This window comes from Temnothorax americanus, unplaced genomic scaffold (assembly GCF_048541705.1).
Source record: "Temnothorax americanus isolate GAGA-0224 unplaced genomic scaffold, ASM4854170v1 Scaffold106, whole genome shotgun sequence".
Lineage (NCBI taxonomy): Eukaryota > Metazoa > Arthropoda > Insecta > Hymenoptera > Formicidae > Temnothorax > Temnothorax americanus.
This window is the reverse complement of record NW_027509238.1, coordinates 337,710-363,071: the sequence shown is the minus strand read 5'-3', so window position 1 is coordinate 363,071 and position 25,362 is coordinate 337,710. Positions and strand designations below refer to the sequence as shown.

Sequence of the window (25,362 nt, the reverse complement as noted above, 5' to 3'; positions counted from 1 at the left end):
TACGAGGGTGGCTGCGGAAATTGAAAGCGGGACAATGGCTGTGAATTCCTGTCTTGTATCGATATTGATCTGCGACGGATATAAGTGCATTAATAGAGAAATTGCACAGTTTAGAATATTATGTTTAACAAAATAATAAGAATTATTGTCTTATAGTGTTTATACGGAACTATCATCTTTTACATCAGAATATCAGAAATTGTTTTCCGGTCGATACGTTAAACTTTTTTTATATTTATTCCACATTTTTTAACTTCCGAGCTTATCGAGTTTATATACTAATTAATGTTTGACACATCTGTGAATCAAATAATTTCTCAGATGGGCCATTTGGACGATCGAAGGTTTAGGTGACCAGGCAAGATGGTTATCGTTGTACGATTCAAGCTACGCTTGCTAACTAAAATGGCTCGCAATGCGCATATATTGTTCTCCCGGCATGGTCATGAATTTATATAGGTACTCATCCGGCGTATGCGTGCCAAAATAATTAATTATTAACATTGCGCGGATACCGTGTTTTTGGAGCACTCATCCGGACTCCCTGGGACTTTTAAGTCCAAATAAGGATTTTTGAAAGCGTTTCTGTGTTAATCGACTAATTTTGGACGCGTTCAAGGGATTCACCAGTGACGCAACACCATCACTAATGAAAGACATCCGCGATATTGAGGTGCATTATCCTTGCCATGCTGACTAAAGTATCGTGCACATCGATCGCGATGAACGACGCCGACGTGTTGATATCGTGCGCGGGCATTGTTGCCTGCATCGGGGATTAAAGAAATATCCCAGTATCGATAAGAAATTGCAGTACGCGAGCAGCAAGTGGATACTGCAATGGGATATTATAGTGAAGCATCCGGGTGCAAGGGCGAGAGGATGTCACTGCGACATCCACAAGCCGCCTTGGCTGTATCTAGATTTAGGTATATGAATTGATTCCGCTGCGCGAAGGGACGATCTTGTGACGTAAAGTTGTAATATATTAATTCATGATATACACAGATGTTTTTTATGTAGCAGTGATAATTTTTATTTATTGAAAACCTACATTGTGTCATTTTATTACAAAATCAGACAATATATCGATTGAATCTGAATTGTAGGGCATAGTAAAATGTTATTTTCTTTAGATTATTATTTTGCTTTTAAATAGTTAACATGTTTTTTTTTTAAGTATGTGCAATTTCTAAATCTTTTAATTTATTTTTGGAACTGTGTAGCGAGAGAGAAAGGGTGCGTGAATCACGATTGTGACGATTTTCTTTCTCTTTTGTTTCAGTTGGCAAAGATAGCGACGAAACCGATAGAGCGGTAAGTGTAGAATCCGAAAGACAGCTTCGTTGCATGTTTATAAATAGAAATAACATCTTCAGAGAAAAAAATGTCTATTGCAGATCAAATCGGCTTCCGTTAAGAGGCTGAACATGCCTTCGAAAAGAGATCAATTTGGGCCCGATAAAACACCATCCACTGCCTTAGCTATATATCCAAATATTATCGAATGTATTTCACATGTCACCTTCTCACTGTGTCACTTAATTACTATTGCGACTTACATCGTCAATCTAATATTCTGAATTTTTAATTTTTTTATTTATTTTAAGCATGAGATATATATATATATATATATATATATATATATATATATATATATGGCAAGAGTAGAACAACAGTGAAGCAAGTTTCTCTAAAATCATTTTCCGTTAGTAGCTGTTGATGCGAAAATTACAAGTAGCAATATATGTAAATATATGTAAATACGTGGAACGAGTTATTTTTATAATTTATAAAAAGTAGACGTATTCGTGTCGTATTTGGCTATTAGAATGTCAATGTTAAACGTCGATATCTTTCACTTGTATGAAACGATAATACATAAGTAGTAGCACTGCCAGTTTGTGTCGTAGAAATCCGAGCTTATTGTGTGAGCAATTGTCTCGTGTGTTTTTACCTGATGTGTCTCTATGTTCCATTCGAAATGTATATGAATATGTGAATGTCATATGTGACTCAGTATTGACTCGACGTCACAGAAGCACCGGTCTCTCGTCAAACGAGGCGCACATGGGATGCCGTAATCCTTATACTTATTACGCTTAGTTTTAATATAACCGCAACTGCGGCTTCACTTCTGCATTTTGTTAACAATACATTGCCAGAGAAACTCGCCAGCAAAAGATCAACGTTATGTTGACGTTTCGATGACGAGAATACGCTAACTGTTCGCTTGCATGAAACAGCTCCTTCTGGTATTTCATCCAACACGGTCCCAAGGGCAACAACTATCAAAAGAGCTTTGTCAGTAAGATCGACAACAGGTATATCTAAATTCTACTATTGGCAATTACTATTCTGGAAAAGATTTTGAAAAAAATCCGGAGATATTTCCGATCGAGAGAAAATAATTGCATAGATAATCGCGCTGTCGATATAATTTAGAACCCTAGATGCCAATAATTTCTGTAACACGGAGTGTCAATAAATTATATCAATTTCTCCCCAATTAGGACAATGAATGCCCTGCGCATTATTGCTTCTTGATCAGTCATACGCTTTTCATCTCTATAACTTTACATGTAATTACACACAATGCTTATTTATTATTGTTAGAAATATAAGTAATTTTGTAAAGCGCGCAATTTCCCGATAGATGAAAGTGAGCTAGTGCGCTGATGTAATTGTAACCCGGCAAGTTACGCACTCTGCTGGTATCGATCAATATCAAGGACGCTTGATCATCCACGTTTAGAATCTCTACACACTTGCTTGCGTAAAGACAAAGAGCGAACACGTGTAACGGTTCGGCGAGAAGTAAAATTTCGTTTATCGGTGAATATCGGCGCAATCAAAGTTTATTGTTTAAACTGTTTATAAGTGAATCATTTACTACAGTTGTGCGAACACTGTTAGAACTATATTTTTTGTTTTGTGTCAGAAGTGACTCAAATAAAGTGTTCTATTTTCTCTTTCACTTTAACACGTGGTTCACGCTTATTCCAGTGAAATCCATATATCCCAACAATTATCACGTGCAATCATCATTTTTTGTTAATCTGTAATGCATTTCGCGATCGCTTGAGCACTGTTCACAGCAATCTGTGTAACTTTTAGAATTAGTATCATATTCACTGATAGTTTCTGAAAGTGTAAAGCATGAAGAGTATAGTTTTTATAAACAATTGTTATTCTTTAGCGCACGTGTATGACATATCCGCATTGAAGTGAATATAAAGAAAACTATCATTATCTGTTCAGCGCAAGCCGGAGCCGTCGACGAAGAATGCTTTATTACTTCGTTCGAGGACGTGCCTACCGCGTCAATCTATTCTCGGCGAAGAATCTCGAAGATGCATGGAAGATCATCTGTTCTTCAAGATCCTTGGCCGAGAATAGATTGACAATATCCCTACTGTGGGTGACGATAAAAAGGACTGGAAACAAAGAATGGATAGCGTATGTATTGCACGAAAACGAGATTTTCTTTTTCGTGTCTGACAATATTTTATACATTGTCTTTCTTTTTTTTTCCCCCAGATGAGAAAGTTAAGAGCCATTGTACTCGCGAGTGGCACTAATTACAAAAAAGAATTAAAATTTTCATAATTAATGCCACCTGCGCGTGCGTGACGTACAGCGACCATTCGAGCAGGCCTGCACCGACCTTATAACTTTCGCTTTTCTGAGTCAGAGTCTGAAGACCAAATTCACCAGTTTTGGCGAGGCGATTTTGCTTACATCAATGAACCTCATGCAGAACAGTGCCAAAGGTATTGAGTAATATGTTAGCCTGAAAATCACTTTCTAAAGCAGGCTGACATACTACTTAATACCTTGGACGCGTCGTACAAACGCTCCTTGATGTCTCACGGAATGCTAGATCTCTGCTACGTTTAGATCCTATATATTATTGTTCAAATCGCTATATTCAGTCGTATTAATTACGTATTTTTACTACGAACACCTATACCTCGTAGAATTTTACGACGTTCGCGTGTCCATTACTTTTTACGTAATCCATAGAAGATAAGAATTTAATTACACTTGCCATTTTCACGGTAACTAGGTCGTGGCGACACCCGGTGCGGTGGCAGTTCGGTTTATCCTTTAAAATACCTACTGCAGTCGATATGTGCCTATTATTATATCATGCGTGAGCAGCAAGAGCAAAGATATTCGCAGGGCGTCCTGGGAATATATGGGCTTTAATCCTGCAGACTTGGCCTACGCAGGATTAAATCCGCGATGCCCTTTTTTATTGCGTCCGGCAATATTGTTATGTGCTTCTGAAATATTGCGGGACGCAATAAAAAAGGGCATCGCGGATTCCGACGCGAAAGCGCGAGTCTTTGCCAGGAGGTAAGTAGTTCTTTGCAGACGGATAAGTTGCAACGACGCCTGCCTTCGTTTACGACGAGATCAATTTAATAACGTTATTAATTTTATCGCTTTTTATAGCTCATACTGGGCGCTTAGAAATCACTTTCCAGAGCAGGCTGACATACTGCTATTAAGTAGGTATTAACCTTGGATGCGTCGTACAAACGCTCTTTGATGTCTCTCAAGCGTGAAGATCAAGGAGCTTGAGAGACATCAGAGATCGTTTGTACGGATTCAATTGTCTTGTATTTCTGCAGATCGAGGTACATACGCCAGGAGTTAGATCTACAAGCGCGATTGATTTGCAAACTGCTCAGAGGGCGAAAGCGAGTTTGATGTACGCGAATATGAGCAGACAGAAAGCAGCAGCAGCACTTCGTAAGTAATATCTTATTAAATTCACCATGAAATGTAAAAAGTAAACGTTAACGACAGTAGGAGCAGTCGCGACTAGCACTCGCGTATGCGTCTCTGACCCGTGAAAATGTCTGCAAAAACGCATTTTATCCTTGCATTTTCTCCCTCCCTCTCTCTTTGTCTCTTGAGCCGATCGCCCTCTTTCAGCCCTCTTTTATGAAAGCTCGATATGAAGCATATCGTGGCAATTAAAATATTTCTTCTCAAACCAATGTATTGCGAAATATTATTTTTCAATCCAGTATATTAGGTTCGCCAGTACATATAAAATAACAACTTCAAAAAATTACTCGACCCCACTGGCCATTACTCCTTTATTCTTCCTCTTCACAACGTTTCGGCCTCAATCAGGCCCTTTTCAAGTGAGATGTTTTACATCAAGCAACAACTAAATCACGCGTCGCCAGACGCCGCGTCCAAACCACATCGTGCGCACGCCAGAAATAATTTTTGCATCGAAGGAGTGAGATTGTAAAACTCGCGAACATCGCTAACGTAACCGTGAAAAAACATATTTTCTCCACACGGTCCGCAACGTGCCATATTCAGTGCGACATTGTCTTATTTTATTTTATTTGTAAAAGTATCATTTTTGTGTTTCAAACATTATTTTTAAAATTTTATTCTACTTTCATAGAGAATACTGTTTTATGTGTATAACTGTAACTATTACTTCACTGATAACTGATATTATAGAACACTCTTGTATCGTCTAAATGTTATCATAAATAATAAATATCGCGGGAAATCTACAAGATCAAAACCTGCCCGAAGAACGGAATACCGTGCAGAAGCAAATGCGCCGATAGACATTTCTCAAATGGAAATATGGAAACGTTGGATATAAAGTTGACGGACGCGGAATTTTATAAAGTTTATTCGATCGAGAATTTATTTGTGATATCTCGACAGAAACCGGATGCAACGTATATTATATTAAACGGCGGAAACACAGCCTAAGGCGATTTGTCTTTCACATGCACGATATATAGGAACAAATTGATGTAAAAAGTATATAATGTATATGGCAATTTTGAGAGATAACTCTTCTAGATCTATTAAAGTCCTTCAAAAAATAACATGATTTTTGACATAGTATATCTATAATATACCTATCATAATATATGAATGATAATACTCTTTTATAGAAAGTTATACAAATAAATGTTTCTTATCTAAAAAAATCAATATTTATTTTACGTCGCGGGTTTTGATATATTTACATTAAAAAATATACATTTCTGGTATCTAAATATAGAGACAATATAAAAACTGTTTTGTCACATCATCTTTTTAACTATTAAATGTATTATTAAAAAATAATACGGTAGATAAAAAACATCCTGTATATATATACATATATATAATATATATATATATATATATATATATATATTCCTGTATTTCCATTCAGTAAATAATCTATTTGCTTGAATAATTGTGATCTGGCGAATGCAAACATGTGGTATGAAAACAAAATTTCAGAATTTCCGTTAATTTCAATCAACGTGCAATCAATATTGAATAATACCACCAGTGCATTTGTTTGCACATCTAGATAAAAAATACACAATACTGAGAACATAATCCTGCAGATGTTTATCGGGCAGGTAGAACGACCTCCGCATCGATATAAACGACATCCGGGACTTGCGTCGCATTGGAAAAACTAATAACGAGTCACTGGGCGGAAACATATTTCTCACCTAACATCATCTTCGGTGCGGCATCAATGGGCATTTTTTGTACGCAAAGAATACAGAGTAACTGTCGATGGGTAAATCTATCCTCGACAAACTATAGTGCTGAAGACAGCCTTGGAAACGTTGCATAACGAAGTGCAACCTGATCATGTGCTGCCGAATTAGTCGCCGGAATTCCGCAAGACTCTTGCCGAAGGATTATTCTATAAATTAGTATTGAGCGTCGAACCGGAGAATGTGATTTCAAAGCTTCGCACACACACAGTGGAGTTCATAATATTATTTCAAAGATTTCTATGGATTATTTTATCCAATTGCCATTTATGGTATACAAACTAAACAATTAACTCTACTTGTCTGTTCTTCTAATCGTAAAAATATATGTTTCAGGTCGCTCAAGTAGCTGCTTACACGTTGGGAATGCATATATATATCTTTGTATTAGTTAATAATATATTTTGACTCAAAACACTCGGGCAACAACGGTAACTTTTGTCACTTTTGTTGTTGTACTTTTGATTATTGCATTTCTTTCTAGGGAACGATCCAAGCCTGCAAAGAGATTCTGAAGAGACTCGGACCGATAAGACAAGAAATGAATAACCCGAGCTGGCAGAATGTCATTTTCACCGCGTATCAGAAGGACGTTGATTTATACGCACGTCATATAAATATCATTATAAATCATAACAAAAAGTCACGTCACGCACGTGGCCATGTAGCATTGTGACATTTTTCCGATATTGTCTCGTAGAACATTCATTTAAAAAGAATAATTATCTTTTGTTCTTATAGTAACGACATTATAGATTATAAAATTCCGTTCCACTAATATTGTAGACATAAATAATCAAATTATTTAAAGTATCGTATTTTCTCATCGTAGAATTATAAACCGCCAAAAAGAAAGGATACTTATTCCTAAAGACTTTCGCGTATTTTTGCGCAAGAAGTCGGTCAACACATTTGGTGTTCTTCGATCAAAAAGTGAGATCGGATACTTCATAAATCCTTTCGTTCTCGAATCTCCACTTACAATCAAAAACAAAACTTGAATATTTTTTACATGTTCGCATACAATTAAGAAACTTTTGGAAATCCTTTTGCAAGAATTTTTAAATACATTAAATTTTTAAAATACATTTTAAATACATAAAAATTTAATGGATTTATGTATTGTATAAGATACACGTTTCACTGTGATTTATTTAACGTGGTCTGAATAAGATAAATTTAATAAATACAGAAAAGAATCAGTCTAACTATAAAAGTGTGAAACCAAAGTGAAAATGTTCAAGAACCGATTAATTTTGTAAACTTTTTTGCAGCAACCGGTGAACCACCGCTTTGTATGAGTTACGTAATTCCAATCGCAATCTGCAACGCGTTGAATTCCGCTAGAGCGGAGGTAGGGAATACGGATGAGTGGTATCGATTGGGTAAGTTTTAAGCAGAGGTATAAAACGCATACATTTTTGACAATATACAACAAGAATTACCTAACTTAAACCAAATTAACTTCACACTGCAAATCCAAGTGTGTTATTTTAGCTGAAGTTCTTCTCACACATTTCTTGCCGTTTTAAATCATTTAACACAATTGAATATATTAACTTTTAATTTAATACAATTAAATATGTTAAATGATGTAATTTAACATATAAAGAAACATCTGAAAAGAGTTTCAAATTTTCATTTTTAGACGTTTATGCGTGTAAAAATAACACACTTATTGTTAGATTTGCAGTGGATTCTTGCAACAAGCGTTTAAACGTCAATCTATCTTAATGTATACTTATATTTTAAAAATGATTTTTTAGCACCTCTATATACAATCTGACTTCTTCCCTTTTTTATTCCTTTTTTAAAACCAAATGGAAGAGGCACAATTAAAAAAAAAAATTATCAGATTTTACGATCCAATTATTTTTTATCGTTGTTTTTGAAACCATAAAATCTATAGCTAATATTAATTACGGTATATATTATTCAAATTCAGATAAAAACATTTAACTGTTGTAAAAAATAAAACAATATATAAATATGTTATTTCAGAATTAGGTGAATGACTCAGAATTTTCTTTAAAAAATTTCTTTTTTATAAATTATTAGTGCATAAATGCATATTTCCTTATAAATTATTATTGTTATTATTATTACAAAATAATGTTACAATATATTATTATTCAAATTCAGATAAAAACATTTAACTGTTGTAAAAAATAAAACAATATATAAATATGTTATTTCAAAATTAGGTGGATGACTCAGTTTTCTTTAAAAAATTTTTTACTTCCTCATAGAGGAAGCTTTGTTTTCGTAAAAAAACTGTTTTTTAGTTGCTTTTGCCAATGTGTTCAGATTGTTCTAAAACGTCGAAAAATCGCTATTATAAAAATGTCGGTATGTGTGTATGTATGTGTGTATGTGTGTATGTCTGTGCCAAATTTACCGAAATTTCTATAACTCCAGAACTGATCAACCAAATCTTAACGAATTGTATATGAAATAAGGGTAGAAAAGACTAAAGAATATAATAGAATTAATAAAAATTGCTAATAATCAAGGGGTTTTTTTTTAATGAAATTTTGAATTTTTGCAGAAATGTTTGTTTATGCTTTAATTTCCGCAAATTTGTAAATAAATTCCGTAATTACCGTCATTCGTCATTTTAATCACTGTGTATCTAATTAGAATAAATTTAAAAGTTTTATAGAAAGGAGACAATTTACGTATTCATGTTTTGCTGATGCAAAAATTTTCACGGTAATAGTGGAAACATGATAATTCAATTTAAAAAAATTAATAGGTTTTTAATATAACTAAAGCTGGCGTCCCATGAAACGGATTACGCGGAAGCGGAACCAAGCGGATCGTTCTGATAGAGCCTTTTCAAAAATTATTCCGTCGAAGCGATTCCGTAATTGGCGATCCGCTGATCCGCTCCATGGAACGCCAACCTGAAGCGTAGCTTCTTTTTCATGTTAAATAATTTCATTATTTAGCATATTGCATAATTAGCATATTGCTCATTTATAGCACACACATATCATCATAAATATTCTCCATTAAATCTCACTAATGTGCTTATATTAAATATGACATCAATATATCTGTAGTATGTAATTATAATATGTACAATACAATAAGGTATATTTTAAATAAAAATTGTAACTAATAATAAAAGTATGTTAACTCTGTCTTGAAAAAATCTATAGAAACAATTATTATCATATTAAGCAGGTATTAAAGACATTTGTTTACAATATTCTCATTAAAATGTTTGAAGGAGGCAGTAAAGAATGAGTGGAATGAGTGGAAATCATATAGCATCCTAATAATTTGATTTGCAAAATTAATTAATGTGGCGCCGAGCCGTTGCCGCAAAATGAAATAAAATGCCATGTATCTTTTCCGCGGCATCGCGTATGCTTTCTCATATTGTTTTGTTTGCCTAAAATAATCTTATTTAAATTATTCAAGTCACGCCTCGCACGCAAGGACGAAACTACTAAATTTAACTTTATTTTTTATCCTTTTCAAACTCTTTATACTTTTATATGTATTTTAATACTCTATTTTTTTATTTGAGTATAATTTAATCATTATGTATTTAAAGCATTTCAGACATAAACAATTTAAGATAAGATACTCGACGACTATTGACGACAACATTTATTTGAAATAGACACTGTAGCTGCAAACTCGACTACGTCGATTTCGTCAAAATTCCTACAAAAAAAAAAAATTTATGAAAAATATTTAATAAATATACATATTTAATATAGTGATAAAAAAATAAAAGTTTAAAAGTATTACCTCGTGATTTAAATAACGAAACCCATCTTTGACATTTCGTTTTCGCTCATTTGTGTACGCTTAAAGAAGCGTACAGAACAAAGGTTCAACTGAATACATTATTATACATTGTTTTAACTTTAATCTTCTCGCAACAAATTAAAATCTTCTTGAAATTCTTGGCGTTATAATATAGAATTACACACAACGTGACTATGATATTTGAGAGAGAGACTGAAGTAAAGATATTATATAAAGAGAGTCACGTTCGAACTCAAAAGCTGGTAAAAAATTGTGTTAATGCATATGTTATTTATAACTTGCAGTCTCATTCATGACAAAAAATTGTCTATGCAGCAAATCGAAAACTCGTTCGGTGGCAACATTTGTCGATGTACTGGGTATCGACCAATTTTAGACGCGTTCAAAAGTTTTGCCGCACCGATGCACCTGCGTCAATGGTGAAGAATATTCGCGACATTGAGGTGATCGTGCGACAAATTTTAACTTTATTGCAAAAATCAAGAAACACGGTAGTGTCTCGCGCCAAGTACACGCGGAGCGAGACCGACCGTGACTCTTTTACGCGACGCGACGATTTGCGAATACTCGAGATGTTGAGATCTCATATATATAACGAGTGATTTTATTATACCGTGACTTTTCATCTCAGAGAACTTATACTTACATTCCCAAATAAGAAAGAATTTTATTTCGCTGCTGTAATAATTATTACTATCTATTCAATTAATACTCTGTATATAAAAATTCTTTTTTTTTTATATTATTTACATTCTGTTGTAAGTATAATAAAATATACTTCGCAGGAGTTGTACAAGATCAAAGCCTGTCCGAAGTATGGAATTCCATTTATCGATAGTTGCTGCGATGAGCAACTTTCCCATGAAGATACAACGTTGGATATAAAGTTAGCAGACTCGGAATTTTTCAAAGTTTACTCAATCCGTGATCTATTCGCAATATTTCGACAGAAACCGAATGCTACTTATATTTTAAATGGGGGAAACACTGCACACGGTAATTTTCCATAATCTTCCATTTAAACGATATATATATAGGCACTAATTGATACAACAAGTTTATACAAAGTCTTCATAGTAAATCATTCTTTATCTATTTGGGTAGACTTAATAATAAAATTGTTCCGAATATTTCAATGTTATTTTTAGCAAGTTGCAGTTATACGCGCATTACAAAGCACTATTGCAGATGCTAAATTCTACCATTTTTCAAAAGTTTAGATAAATATAAATACCTTCTTTAATACTTTAGGAAGCACAACTTTAAAAATAAAAATCTAATTTTTCAGGTGTTTATCGCACAAACAAAAAGGATCTCTACATCGATATAAACGATATCTCAGACTTGCGTAATATTCAGAAAACCAATCAATACTTAGTACTAGGCGGAAATACAACTCTTACCATGGTGATAAAGACCTTCCATAGAAGTACTCATTCGAAGACAGATTTAAATATTTACGTCAACTGGCTCAGCACGTAGACCTGATCGCAAATGTGCCGGTGCGAAACATCGGCAGCATCGCCGGCAACTTGATGATCAAGCACGCGCACAATGAATTTCCCTCCGATATGTTTTTGATATTAGAGACTGTCGGTACTCAAGTACATGTCCTCGAATCACCCGCTCGCAAGCAGAGTGTGACATTGTTAGAGTTTCTGAAACTCGACATGTTCCATAAGATCATCTATAGCGTAGTCTTGCCACCGCTATCCGACGAGTACGAATACAGATCCTACAAGATAATGCCTACAGCTCAGAACGCTCACGCTCACGTCAATGCCGGTTTTCTCTTCAAGTTCGACGCTGGAGGCATGGTAAGGAAATTTGTTTAGATTTGTATATATTATTATATTATTGGGATAATTTGTTAAATATATGTACAATATTTCGTGAGAAGGTGCTGGAGAAGCCCAACATTATCTATGGAGGCATCAATAAGGATTTCTTGCACGCGACGAACACGGAGCTAATGTTGTTAGGTAAATCGATCCTAAACAATCAGGTGCTAAAGTCCGCTTTGAAGACGTTGCATGATGAACTGCATCCGGACCATGTGCTGCCGTCCTATTCGCTGAAATTTCGTATAACTATTGCCGAATTTTATAAGTTTGTGTTGAGCATCAAACCAGAGATTTTGTAAATCCCAGATTTTGTAGCGGTGGTTTCGTGTTACAGCGAGGTCTCTCTTCAGGTACATATTAAGTACACGTACATACAACGGCATATTTTTGAAAATATATGTTTATCCTTTAAGTATTCTTACGTGTTTAAAGATAAAAATTTATTTTCTTTATTTTAATCTCCTACGTGTAACACGACTGAAACGTTCGACTTATATTAATTTCGTTTACGAGCGAGCCTTAAAGTCTTGAAATATTTGAACAAAAATCTCGCTATTAATTTCGTAAAATAATCTTGATAGTAAAGAAATAGAAAGCTATATAGGTTCGTTGAAAGTGGAGTAACCTACTTTGAAAAACTCGCAAAATATTTTAATTGATTATTCTAATTGCGCACGAAAAAAACATGGACATTCTAGGTACGCAAGACTACGACACGAATGCGACATTGTGGCCGATAAATGAGCCTATAACGAAATTAGATGCTATAAAACAGACATCGGGCGAGGCTCAATATTGCAATGATCTGCCTCCATATCCTAGGGAGGTGTTTTGCTCTTTCGTGGTCACGAAATGCGGTAGCGGCAAAATTGACAGAATAGATGCGAGCAAAGCGCTTAGCATGGAGGGTGTAGTGGCGTTCTTCAGCGCCAAGGACATACCGGGAAAAAATATGTTCATTTCGCCCGCCAGCAAGTTGACGTTCTTGCAGGAAGACGAGTTGCTTTTCGTCGAAGAGGATATTCTGTATGCTGGTCAGCCAGTACCAGTAGGCGTGATCGTCGCGAAAACACATAATTTGGCGAACAAGGCCGCAAAATTGGTGAAAATTAAATATAGCGGATCTCAAACGAAAGCCAGTAATAAGTATCGAGGATGCACTTGCCACGCAAGACGACGCTAGATTTATGCAGTGTCAACGTCCCAGCGAAAAAGAAAGGTAGAAATTGATAAAGAACAAAATTTGATTTAAGTTATCTTTTCGATTACAATTATCAGGAAGAAGACAGAAGCAATTGGAAGAAAAATGAGATAACCAAACTTACAAAATTGTACAAGTGACTGTTATTATTTATATAAGATATAAAAAGAAATAATATATTAAAGTATGGAGATCGTTTCCTATACTATTATATATTTACAGGAAGAAATACTAAACAAGTGGTAAAGGGCGTCTTTCAATACGGCAGCCAATATCACCATACTATAGAGACTCAATCCTGCGTATGCGTTCCTGCGGAAGACGGTATGGACGTCTATCCATCATCGCAATGGTTGGACATCACTCAAGTATCGATCGCGAATTGTCTCAATGTTAAGAATAATAGGTAACTCATTAATCTCTTAATTATATCAATTAATAATATGACAATTCAATGGTAATAACGTAAATTATACGAGTTATACCGTCCCGCATATCTTAAAAATTAAATTAGCACTATAATCGCATAAATTTAATTTTTTTAGTATCAATGTGTATATAAGACGACTTGGCGGTGCATACGGATCGAAAATCTCGCGAGATTTGCAACACGCAAATGTGTGCTTACGCACTGGTATGTCACAAACTGAATCGTCCAGCGCGATTCATCATGATGATAGAGAGCAATATGCAATCGATTGGCAAGAGATACTCCACGCGTCAAGAATATGAGATCGGAGTGGACGATGACGGAGTTATCCAGTATCTTAACTCAAAACATTGGGGCAATTGCGGTTCCAGTTTCAACGAACCACAAGCTGCCACGGTGCATGGTTTTCTACATGCAAGGGTATCGACAATACAGCATAATAATACAAACAAAATATAAACAATTTATGACGATAATATGTAATATTAATATTTATCTACTGAATTTTGCCCAATATTTTAAAACAAAATGGAAAATTTTTCAAGTACAGAAAGATATTGAAATAAGTTAGATACTATTTAATTATTAAATTTTCATCAGAATTTTGCACCAAATTCAACAAAAGAAAAAAATATTATGATAATATTAATTTAAATAAAATAACATTAATTAAACGATGTAAAATAATGTCCTAGAATTGCCTTAATTAAATTTAGAGATACTCTGTCGCGATTAAACTTTGATTTTTAATTAATTAATTAATTAATTTAACTCGCAGTTGATTTTGATTTTTTATTATTAGTGGCTGTTATGCGACCGATAGTTGGACATTCAACGGATTCGAGGTGCGAACCGATTTACCGCGGTCAAACACATACTGTCGAGCGCCAGGATCCACGGAAGAAGTGGCCATGATTGAAAATATAATGGAACACATCGCGAAAGTGACGAAAAAGGATCCGGTACAGGTCAGATTGTCGAATATGAACGATGTCGATAAGGCCGCATTAGAAATAACCATGCATGGTAAAGGATTTGTCGAAATTGGCCGATTACGAGAAACGGAAGTGGGCCGTTGAGACATTCAACAACGAGAATCGTTGGAAGAAAAAAAGGGAATCGCTATTGTGACGATGAGGTATCCGATGTTATATATAGGGCAATTCCACGCGATGGTGTCGGTCTGCGCTCGCAACGGCTCGGTTTGCGTGACGCATGGCGGAATCGAAATCGGACAAGGTATAAATACCAAGGAACGAAAATGCAATTACTTATCTAAGCAAGTTCTTTCATACTCTTCATCCAATCGATAAACTAACAGACAAAAGAAAATTGAGATTTCCAGATTTTTGTATATCCCTTTCTTAATTTTGAATATGTATTCTGTTTTGAAAATAGATCAATTATTTGATAGATTCATGTAGATTGGAAGGAATTCAATTTAACATAAATAAGTCTCGCTTCATATTTCTAGCTATTTAAAAACAATTCTTGTACTAGATCGCTCAAATAGCAGCTCACACACTGGGGATCGATCTCGAATTAATCTCCATTAAACAAAGTAATAATTTAGCAACACCCAACAACTCGACTACAGGAGGGAGCATTACTACGGAGACCTGCGGATATGTAAGAATTCAATTCAATTCGTCCCTGACATTATGGAAAACGACGTGATATACATATTATATACAACGTCAAATTTATAATGACTATTGAATTATTCAAATATCGCATTTATTCTATAAGGTAACGATCCGAGCTTGCGAAGAGATTCTGAAAAGACTCGAGCCGATAAAAAAAGAAATGAATAATCCGAGCTGGAAGGATCTCGTCTTCACGCGCGCCGCGGCCTATCAAAAGGACGTTGATTTATGCGCACGTTATATGTAAATATCATTAAGTCATATTTGACGTATCGCTAATATATTATGTCACGCAAACCGTCATGCACAATGTGGTCCATAAGTTTCGAGGCAAAAATTATATAAAATAAAGGACACATCACGAAATTCGAATCAACTGCAGACGATTACAAAAGGATGCAAGGATTGAAAACGAGAACAGAGCAGCATATCGATTATAAAAAGAGCCTACTTTAAATAAAAAATATTTAAAATATTTTTCTGTTCTTTTTATTTTATATGATTTTTGTTTCAAATAAAAACTCATGGACCGCACTATGTAAAGCATTTCGACATCTTTCCAAAGATATTGTATTTTTATTCTGAAAAAACTGTTATTTTTTTATTCTGTTGTTTTATTTATATATTTTATTTTATCACTTTATATTTTATTTGTAATAAGTAGTAGATGGTGAAAAATGCAATTTAAAAATTCTGTTCGCATTCCTCCTTCCATGATTAAAATTAAGCGTATTTATGTGTTTTCGGATTTCGATAAAAATCGGATAAATAAATCAATTTAAATTTTATATTTATAAGACAAAACAGACAATAAGTGCAAATCATTAATTATTATATATATATTATAGTCAAAGCCCGAAACGCGGGCATTTCTATAGGATTGACTAGTCAATCCTGGGGAACGACCAAACGTCTTGGTCAAAGCCCGAAATAAGTTTTGCGTTTCGGCTTTTGACTAGCCAATTCTAGGATTAACTAATACGGCTGGTCAAAGTTAGAAACTAAGAAAAATTACTTCGGACTTTGATCAGTCAATCCTAGGTGTGGCTTAATTCGGACTTTGTGACTGTTAACAAATAAAATCAAGATTTTTTTAACTAAATTAAGTTCTTATTGTTAACATAATGTAGCTTTTTATTTACGTTGTAAAGCGAAATTATAAAGTACATGCATGGGGGGGGGAATGCAGAGGAGAAAAGCCTTCCTGTTCACATGCGTTCACGCATGTAAGCCCCCTTGCACTTCTCCATGCATGTGCTTTATAATTTCGCTTTACAACTTAGCATGTACTTTAAGTTGTAAAGCGAGGTCAACGCTGCCTACCGGCGAGGTGGGTGCGGGGGAGGGGGAGGCCAAAGGCCCCTTCCTCGCACCCCCCCCCGTGTGTGTGTGTGTGTGTGTGTGTGTGTGTGTGTGTGTGTGTGTGCTTCCCACGCATAATTAAACTAAAGAAACTCCCAGCGTGAGCCTTTACTGCTTGAATCGAGATGCTTGGTTATTCTGCACGATTTAACTGTTTAATGATTTTCATTAAAGCGGGGCACATACACACGTGTGTATGCCCTGCTTTATAGAAGTTGTGATTTTCGTTAAAGCAGGGCACACACACACGTGTGTATGCCCTGCTTTAACGAAAATCATTAAACAGTTAAATCGTGCAAAATAACCAAGCATCTCGATTCAAGCAGTTAGGTCTCACGCTGGGAGTTTTTTTAGTTTAATTATGCGTGGGAAGCACACACACATACGGGGGGGCCCCTTACATTCGGCCCCCCCTCCTCCCCCGCACCCACCCCGCCGGTAGGCAGCGTTGACCTCGCTTTACAACTTAAAGTACATGCTAAGTTGTTAAGCAAAATTATAAAGCACATGCATGGAGGGGTGCAAGGGGGCTTACATGCGTGAGCGCACGTGAACAGAAAGGCTTTTCTCCCCTGCACTCCCCCCCGTGCATGTACTTTATAATTTCGCTTTACAACGTAAATAAAAAGCTACATTATGTTAACAATAAAAACTTAATTTAGTAAAAAAATTTTTGATTTTATTTGTTAACAGTCACACAGTCCGAATTAAACCACACCTAGGATTGACTGGTCAAAGTCCGAAGTGATTTTTCTTTAGTTTCTAACTTTGACCAGCCGTATTATAGTTATTCCTAGGATTGACTAGTCAAAAGCCGAAACGCAAAACTTATTTCGGGCTTTGACCAAGACGCTTGGTCGTTCCCCAGGATTGACTAGTCAATCCTAGGACTGCCCGTGTTTCGGGCTTTGACTATAACATATATATTACACTTACCTTGGCAGGATGGCGGCCGCACAGAACGATACGCTCAAGCCTTATCCCATTTACAGTGTTATCATTGCCGAAGTTGAAATCGATCTGTTAACCGGCCAGCATATTATCAGGAGGGTCGATTTGATGGAAGACGCCGGGGTAAGCTTGAATCCGGAGGTCGACGTCGGTCAGGTGGAAGGAGCTTTCGTGATGGGAATAGGATACTGGACTTCTGAGGATCTGGTGTACGATCCTAAAACAAAAGTATTAACGAATGACAGAACCTGGGTAGATACGTTATTTTTATTGAATTTCATTAAAGCTAATATCGCCAAGACGCAACTGTCCCGATTCATCGAAATTGTCCTAGAAATACATAAATTAAATTATCTAAAGTATTTTATTTTTCTCTTAGAATTCTAAACCGCCTGGAGCGAAGGATATTCCTGAAGATTTCCGTGTATCCTTACTCAAGAATTCGGCCAACACAGTCGGTATCTTTGGTTCAAAAGATGAGATCGGAAACTTTATAAATCGTTTCATTCTATTCTTCTATACTTACTATCAAAAATAAAATTTAAATGTTTTATATGTTTACATACAATTAAAAAACATTTACGAATCTTTTTGCAAAAACTTTTAAATTTATAAAAATTGAATAGGTTTACAGTTTACATTTCTCTAGTTTATAATTTAATTTAAATAGGTTGAAAAAATTGAAAGGAATTTAGTAAAAATACAAAAGAATTAAAGGATCGATTAATTGTGAACATTTTATCTTTGCACCAACCGGTGAACCACCGCTTTGTATGAGTTACGTGATTCTGATCGCGATCCGCAATGCGTTAAATTCCGCTAGGGCGGAGGCAGGGAATACGGATGAATGGTATCGATTGGGTAAGTTCTAAGCAAAAATAACTAAGTGTACTTGACAATATATGTATAACACGAATCACCTAATTTTGTGAATCTGGATTAACTTGTACAAATCTCGCAACAAGTGCGAATCTTTTAATCGTCATTGTATTTTAAGCAACACTAAAAAAAGTTGTTTTAGTTAGTTGTTTTACTTTCTCCATTTTTATTCTTTCTTTCTTCTTCTCTTTTTAAACCTGACGAGAGAGACAACATATTTAGAAGAAATAATTGTCAGATTTTGCAATCCAATTCTTTTTTAATATTGTTTTAAAAACATAAAAAGCCTGAACACGATTGATATTAGTTACTCGAAGTCGGGCGAACATTTAACGAACATTCTAAATTTATTACAAACTGTTGTTTGTAATAAAAAAATTAAAAATGTGTTATTCCAGAACACATAAGTACATAAACTTAGATGACTCAGAGATTTTTTATAATTTCCTTTCTTGTAAATTAATATGTGAATAAAAATTTTCCTATAAAATATTATTATAAATTATAATTTATAATGTATATTCATTTACGATGTGTAATTTTTCCAGATGGACCATGTACCACCGAACGTATACTTCTAAGCAGTTTAACCAACACGAATGACATGGTGCTTTGAGAGCAAAAGTAAGATTCATTCGCAAATAGATAGATGCTTAAAATAATCCTGCACTTATTCGCTCTTTGATCGATTCCTAATTGGAATAAATTTAGAGTCCTAACGACAAGACAATTTATCTACGTTTCATCGATACAAAAGATTGTCAGGGTAATAATGGGACCATGATAGTTCGATCAGTTAACAGGCTCTTAACACATAACTAAGGCACAACTTCCGTTTTATGGTAAATAATTTCAATAAATATTCTCTATTAAACGCCATTGATGTGCTACATAGTAAATATTACAACAACATATCTGTAGTGTGTAATTGGCATTAATGATAATATAATGTAAAATATGTCGTAAATAATGATCGTAAATAATAATTCAATATAAGTATATTACCTCTCTCGAGAGAATCTACAGCAACGATTATTACAATTATATACGCAGACATCAAACGTTAAACACGTCGACATCGTTTGCATTATTTGCACTTGAGGGTGGATGAGGAAAGGTGTAAAAAAAAAAAAAGAAACGGAACGAAACGAGATTATGGCATGCTAGAGATTTGATTCGCAAAATTAATTAACGTATAACGTGCACCGATCCGTGCCTGCCGCGAAATGGAGAAAAAACGCTTTCTGGAATGTGTTCTTTCCGCGGCGCCGCGGCGCCGGCGCGGGCGTCTCAACTCACACACGCCACCGGCCACGGCCACGCCATTCTCAAGAATCTCAAGACGTCCCGTTCACTCGACATAAGCTTATTTATGCTATTCACGTTGCGCTTCACGCGAGTAAAAAAACATGCCAAACTTAACTGAACGCGCGGCCTTAATAATTAAAAACTCTCGGAGCGCGCGTATAACGATTACACTGGATTTCAAGCATAAATAGCGCATATTGAAAACCGATGTAATCTGGGATAGAGTTACAATGCTGCAACGTAGAAATACGTGTCTCACTACTCTCATTGCGTTTCCATAAGCACGAATAAAGACGGAGATCATTCTCAGGCGATTATGCAGCATCGATACCTGAATTTTCCGAGATTAGATCGGTTTTTCTCCCCGATAAATAAGCTCCGCGAAGCGAGAGCCTGCACTCGTCGTCGTCTTGTCGATATTTATCCGCGATATTTGCCATCCGCGATCCGCCGGCCGTTCCCATCGACAACATGCCACATAGGGATGAGTAACGCCCGGAAGCATAACCGTCTCTCTTTTCGTATATACCTCTCTAATCCAATAACGTCGCGAACCACCTTGAACGTCGGTCGATCGGGTACACTATAGAAAGTAGAGCGCGGTCCCTTTTTCGTTATTGTTTGAACGCAGGATAATGATTAATGATATTTCGCGCTTGCCCTTGATCATCGCCAAGCACGCGTTTGCATGGTCGAACGTGAAAGCAGACGACTACAATCATCCAACTCGGACGAGACAATAGCGAGACAATCAGCGAGACAAATGCCTCAATGCATCTCCGCAGACAATGCCAAAGAAACATTTTTTTTCTCTAGTCCACTTAGTCCACTTGTAGGACAATTTATAATGTCACGAAAAATTAATATTGCGTGCATTGGAGATAATACTATAACGGATAACAAGGTCGCAGTGATTGCGTCTTTGTTCGTACTCGATTTTTACGGAATCATGGGATGCCATATTTCAGACTATGCCATATATATATTATATATAATCTTCTTTGCACTATCTCTCTACGAGTCTCTACATATATTCTTTCGTTTCATTTTTTTTCCCCCCTATTACAGCGGACTATGCTGATTTGTGTTCATATCTTATAAAGCTACACGCCGCCAAAGAGATACTCTGACACCACGATCGCGGTTTACGGTTTCCTTTCATTCCTTCATCTCCCTCGACATTTGTACAACGAGAAGGCATTGTCGGTTCGTCATTGCGCGCTCACACGATCCCAGATCGTTCTGCCCTGTTATCATATTAACGGCGGTACAAACGCCGCTACTAATAATCGACGCTTATGAGTAACGACCGACAATAATAATATCACGCTCTGTACGCACACGTATAACGCGTGATATCGTTACATTGTAAATGATTTTCCGCTTCGACGACGAACGTTCGCATTCGTCTCGTTTCTGTCAAACGTTTTACGTTTCGACACGCCAGCCACTCAATTTACAGCGTAAATAGAGAGATCCGGATAATAGTTTTCTACTTACAATTACTCAAAATTACAATCAAATGTTCTAAAAGCTTGATAATTTTATCAAAAAAGTACAATAAAAGAACAATGAAAAGGAAAAAGAGTGAGAGTGAGAGAGAGAGAGAGAGAGAAAGGAGAAAGAACAAGGCATGTAATGAATTTGGTAACTTGTATATTACATTACAGAAGATTGTGCGCGAATTGTGTATATTTTATAAAATAAATATAAATGTATAATGTATATGACTTTACAGATAATTTTCGGAACAGTTGATCGATGTTGCAAATCATTGCATACGCGTGTGTCTCGAAATAATAATTCTCGCGTTCTGAATCAAAATCACTATCGCTTCATGATTGATGACCTTTCTCTCTCTTCCTCTGCTCTCTTTATATATATATATATAAACCATGCTATTATATATATATATATATATATATATATATATATATATATATATAAACATGCAAGAGCATAAATGGAATCATGTTAAAACTAAATAACAGTAAAGCCCTTTCTTCGTAACTCTGAACTCTCTCCTCTCTCTCTCTCTCTCTCTCTCTCTCTCTCTCTCTCTCTCTCTCTCTCTCTCTCTCTTCTCCAAGGAGAAAACGAGAAGCGCGACAAGCCGTTCTTGGAGCAACAACAAGGCATCTCTATTGGATTGCAATGAAAAAAAATACGATGTGGTGTCGATTTTTCACTTTCTCTACCTCTCGTTCCCGGGATACTAGCTGGTCGGTCCGGTCGGCCTTCTTACTTTCGCTAAATAATCCCTTCCATAAATATTAATAATATACAGTGTGTATCCTTACGCGGCCGGGAGGCTTCACCTGAACTATACGGGCCGGTAAGACGTTGCGACAAGAATATCTTCCTAGTTTACGGCGAAAGAGATAGAATACAGTTGAATTATCTCGTCTCACACCTTTCTATAATACGATAATAATATATACGTAATATTGTCCTGTTGGGCTCGGCCGCCGGTAGCTTTAAGCGCAATGTCGATTGAATAGAAAAAAAATAAAAAGGAGAATGATCGAGAGCAATATCGTATGAAATGAAACGCGAAAGAGATATTTAAATGTGATTCTAATTTGATATGCGAATGACCGTACGAGGTGAGCGAAGAAAATCATGCATTTTTCAGATATAAAATAGATTAAATTTGCTTATAGAACCAACGTGCATTGAAGTCGGAATGCATATATTTTCTTGAAATCTTCTAGACATATTTGTGTCAAAATTGCAAACGCAAATTCTTCTTACTCAATAAATAATATTAGTAATAATATATTAATAACATTGATCAATAATGTTATCTTTTCTAATATTATTTAATAATATTGATTTTAAGATTAATATTAATCACGTCGACTTGCGTCATCGTTCTACATCTACCGGCGGCCTTTGAAGAACTCGCGCGATCTCTGCGGTCAAGCTCGACTCGTAGCTACCGATTTTACATAGACTAACAACTAACTGTCCCCGCAGCGGCCGGTTACGCTCAGAGAAGAGATCCTATACGTTCATATTATATTATACAAAAATACGTCCCGACTACGCGAAGTGTAAAATCAATCGAGAGAGCGAACGAACGAAAAACGGAAATGTACATCGATGAAGGAAGGGAAGCGATTCGTTGATACCAAGCCCGAGGATATATCTAGCCGGTTCCTCCGCCTCGCATCTACATCTGCATCTGCCCGAGTAACACTATTAACTTTTTTTTCCACTTTAGACAAATCCACTTTACAGAAATATATTCGTTCCCTTCAACCACTCGGAAAACTTTTCCACTCAATTATCCTATCAATATGTATACACCTATTTATACTCATCGATATACGTACGCGCTGGCGGAACTGAAGATATCGAGATGAAAAGAATGAAAATGGTTAATACGGTATACTCTTAAAAAACCTGCTAAGAGCGATAGAAAACATTAGTAAATCATGATTCATATAAAAACTCAGTATCTACAATTTTAGCTACAGTCTCTTGAGGGGCCGGTTCCGCCAATGTCGACTAGCGTTGATCAGATCTTTAACTAGATCTTTCTTCGCTATTTATATTAGCGAAGATATCGCAATCTAGAAAAAAAAATCGAAAAACATGGCATTGCCAATCGACATTGGAAAAATCGGCTTTCTCTCTCATGTGAGACGTAGCATTAAAAAGAATAAATAGGAAAAACTGAAAGAAAACGAAGACAATACTAAAGGCGAGAGCATATACACGCGATAATCCACGACCGATAAGCACTATCCGGTGATGTGTGCGAGATCCAAACGAAAATATCGCTCTAATAAGAAAATTGAAAATCGTCTACCATACAATTTAGTCAATCGCTCGTGAGAATCGTGATCTCGTTGCAATCTTTTACAACGGTCGACTAGCACTGCGCACGCTGTGTACACTATCGTCGCTACATGGATTCTAATTTCCCCTTGCCCTCCCCCTTTCCTCTCGTCAACCGCAGTCCAGATCTAAATTCGAGCAACCGCGGATTAAATAATCGATCGGTTATCGGTTATAATATATACGCTATATAACGATAAAGTTTCATCTTCTGGTTACAACGACATTTATAATTTGACGGGAATCGAGGATGTACCGATAAAATCCCAAAACGGAACGCCCGCAACAAGATATTGACTGCATCGATAGTACCGTGCTTGAATCACGCAGACTCACGTTATATTCGTAATTGTGTTGCGTCAGCGTTCTGGCCTTAACTCGTTTAACATACTTCGTTATCTATCTAATTAAGATATCCACGAACAGTATACAGATAAAGAACATTTAATGAGTCCACCTATTCGTTTCATTGTTCTCCATATATATATATATATATATATATATATATATATATATTTATATTATGTGTGTGAGATATTTTATCGTATATCTTTATCGCATTTAGTATTTAATACTTCGACGAAAGAATTGCCTTGAACTCTCTCTCTCTTTCTCTCTCTCCCTCGCATCATCCCGAAACCACATATCCGTACACATTCACAGAACAATATATATATTATATTACAAATAAGAGGATATCCCGATGCGAATTTCTATTTCGATTTTTTTCGATCTTGCGCCTAACCGGCTTCTTTAACGTTTAACGCGGACATTGGTATGTGCAATCGTCAGCTACGTGTATAATCTAACGCGAATACGTTTAGAACCATTACGAACCAATCATCATATTCGATAACGCGCTCTTAACCGACTTCACTATCGATATACTACCGATATACAATCTCTCTCTCCCCAACGTAGAAACTAAGCCGTACCTAAATATCGCTACATAATTACAGAAATCTCTCATCGAACTTAGAAAATGCATCTTTGACAATAGGCTTACTCGACGTATCAACGAAGAAAAACTGCTCAGCGCGGCACACGGCGCAATACTATCACAGTTAATCCTCACCAGGAAAATTCAGCATGTTCGTGTCATTCTAAACGCAATTCGCATTCGAACAACTTTCATCTAAGCTACATAATTATGTCCGGCTACGGACTTCAAGGCGGAGAAAAGCGCCATGTTTACGCGCGGTTCCCGCGAGCATTGATCGAAGTTAATTCAGACTCAATTTGTCCCTTTTTACATAAAAAAAAGTAGACAGATATTCACTTAAACAATATTTAACTTTTGCCAATGCTCGCGAGAAGGACGCTATATCGGAATAACACATGTTGCATACTCGGCGAGCATATTACAGGAAGTATGATACAATTTGCCGATCCTATTCATAGTGAGACGATTCGAGTGACAATCAATGATCCAAGATTGATTGGGCCTAACAGAAAAAAGCAGGACACATTAGCTTTGTTTCTTTTCATTCTAGGCATATTACACGGTATATTTACAAAATATCGCTCCGTCTTCTTAATTCCATTTGGAATC

General features: G+C 35.9%; 3 protein-coding genes across 28 annotated transcripts in view; 2 read left to right on the top strand and 1 right to left on the bottom strand.

Annotated features, from left to right (window-relative positions):
* Nucleotides 1-363: 363 nt before the first annotated feature.
* LOC143903841 (aldehyde oxidase 1-like) lies at nucleotides 364-14,897 on the top strand. Its single transcript, XM_077417838.1, has 11 exons — nucleotides 364-375; nucleotides 815-929; nucleotides 1,286-1,317; nucleotides 4,641-4,761; nucleotides 7,832-7,942; nucleotides 11,632-11,750; nucleotides 11,819-12,160; nucleotides 12,244-12,427; nucleotides 12,886-13,326; nucleotides 13,611-13,794; nucleotides 14,621-14,897. Exons 1-11 carry the CDS (start codon nucleotides 364-366, stop codon nucleotides 14,895-14,897), a joined length of 1,938 nt encoding a protein of 645 aa, XP_077273964.1.
* Nucleotides 3,341-19,660, top strand: LOC143904023 (xanthine dehydrogenase/oxidase-like). The gene is made up of 21 exons (XM_077418230.1): nucleotides 3,341-3,459; nucleotides 3,541-3,773; nucleotides 4,070-4,362; nucleotides 4,462-4,517; nucleotides 4,641-4,761; nucleotides 6,396-6,988; nucleotides 7,042-7,942; nucleotides 10,628-10,786; nucleotides 11,129-11,339; nucleotides 11,632-12,160; nucleotides 12,244-12,537; nucleotides 12,886-13,406; nucleotides 13,611-13,794; nucleotides 13,934-14,238; nucleotides 14,621-15,057; nucleotides 15,319-15,447; nucleotides 15,568-15,707; nucleotides 17,771-18,029; nucleotides 18,157-18,253; nucleotides 18,528-18,638; nucleotides 19,205-19,660. The coding sequence occupies exons 15-21, from the start codon at nucleotides 15,034-15,036 to the stop codon at nucleotides 19,270-19,272; spliced, it is 828 nt and encodes a 275-aa protein (XP_077274356.1). The 5' UTR covers nucleotides 3,341-3,459; nucleotides 3,541-3,773; nucleotides 4,070-4,362; nucleotides 4,462-4,517; nucleotides 4,641-4,761; nucleotides 6,396-6,988; nucleotides 7,042-7,942; nucleotides 10,628-10,786; nucleotides 11,129-11,339; nucleotides 11,632-12,160; nucleotides 12,244-12,537; nucleotides 12,886-13,406; nucleotides 13,611-13,794; nucleotides 13,934-14,238; nucleotides 14,621-15,033; the 3' UTR covers nucleotides 19,273-19,660.
* Lap (phosphatidylinositol-binding clathrin assembly protein lap) overlaps nucleotides 19,637-25,362 on the bottom strand; it is a 33,658-nt gene continuing 27,932 nt past the window's right edge. For 23 of the 26 annotated variants that reach the window (XM_077418068.1, XM_077417965.1, XM_077417973.1 and 20 more), the window contains one exon: nucleotides 19,637-25,362. In XM_077418068.1, the coding sequence (XP_077274194.1) occupies nucleotides 25,345-25,362 (18 nt within the window). In that variant the 3' untranslated portion in view covers nucleotides 19,637-25,344. The other 3 variants (XM_077417935.1, XM_077418076.1, XM_077418096.1) reach the window with 1 other exon arrangement.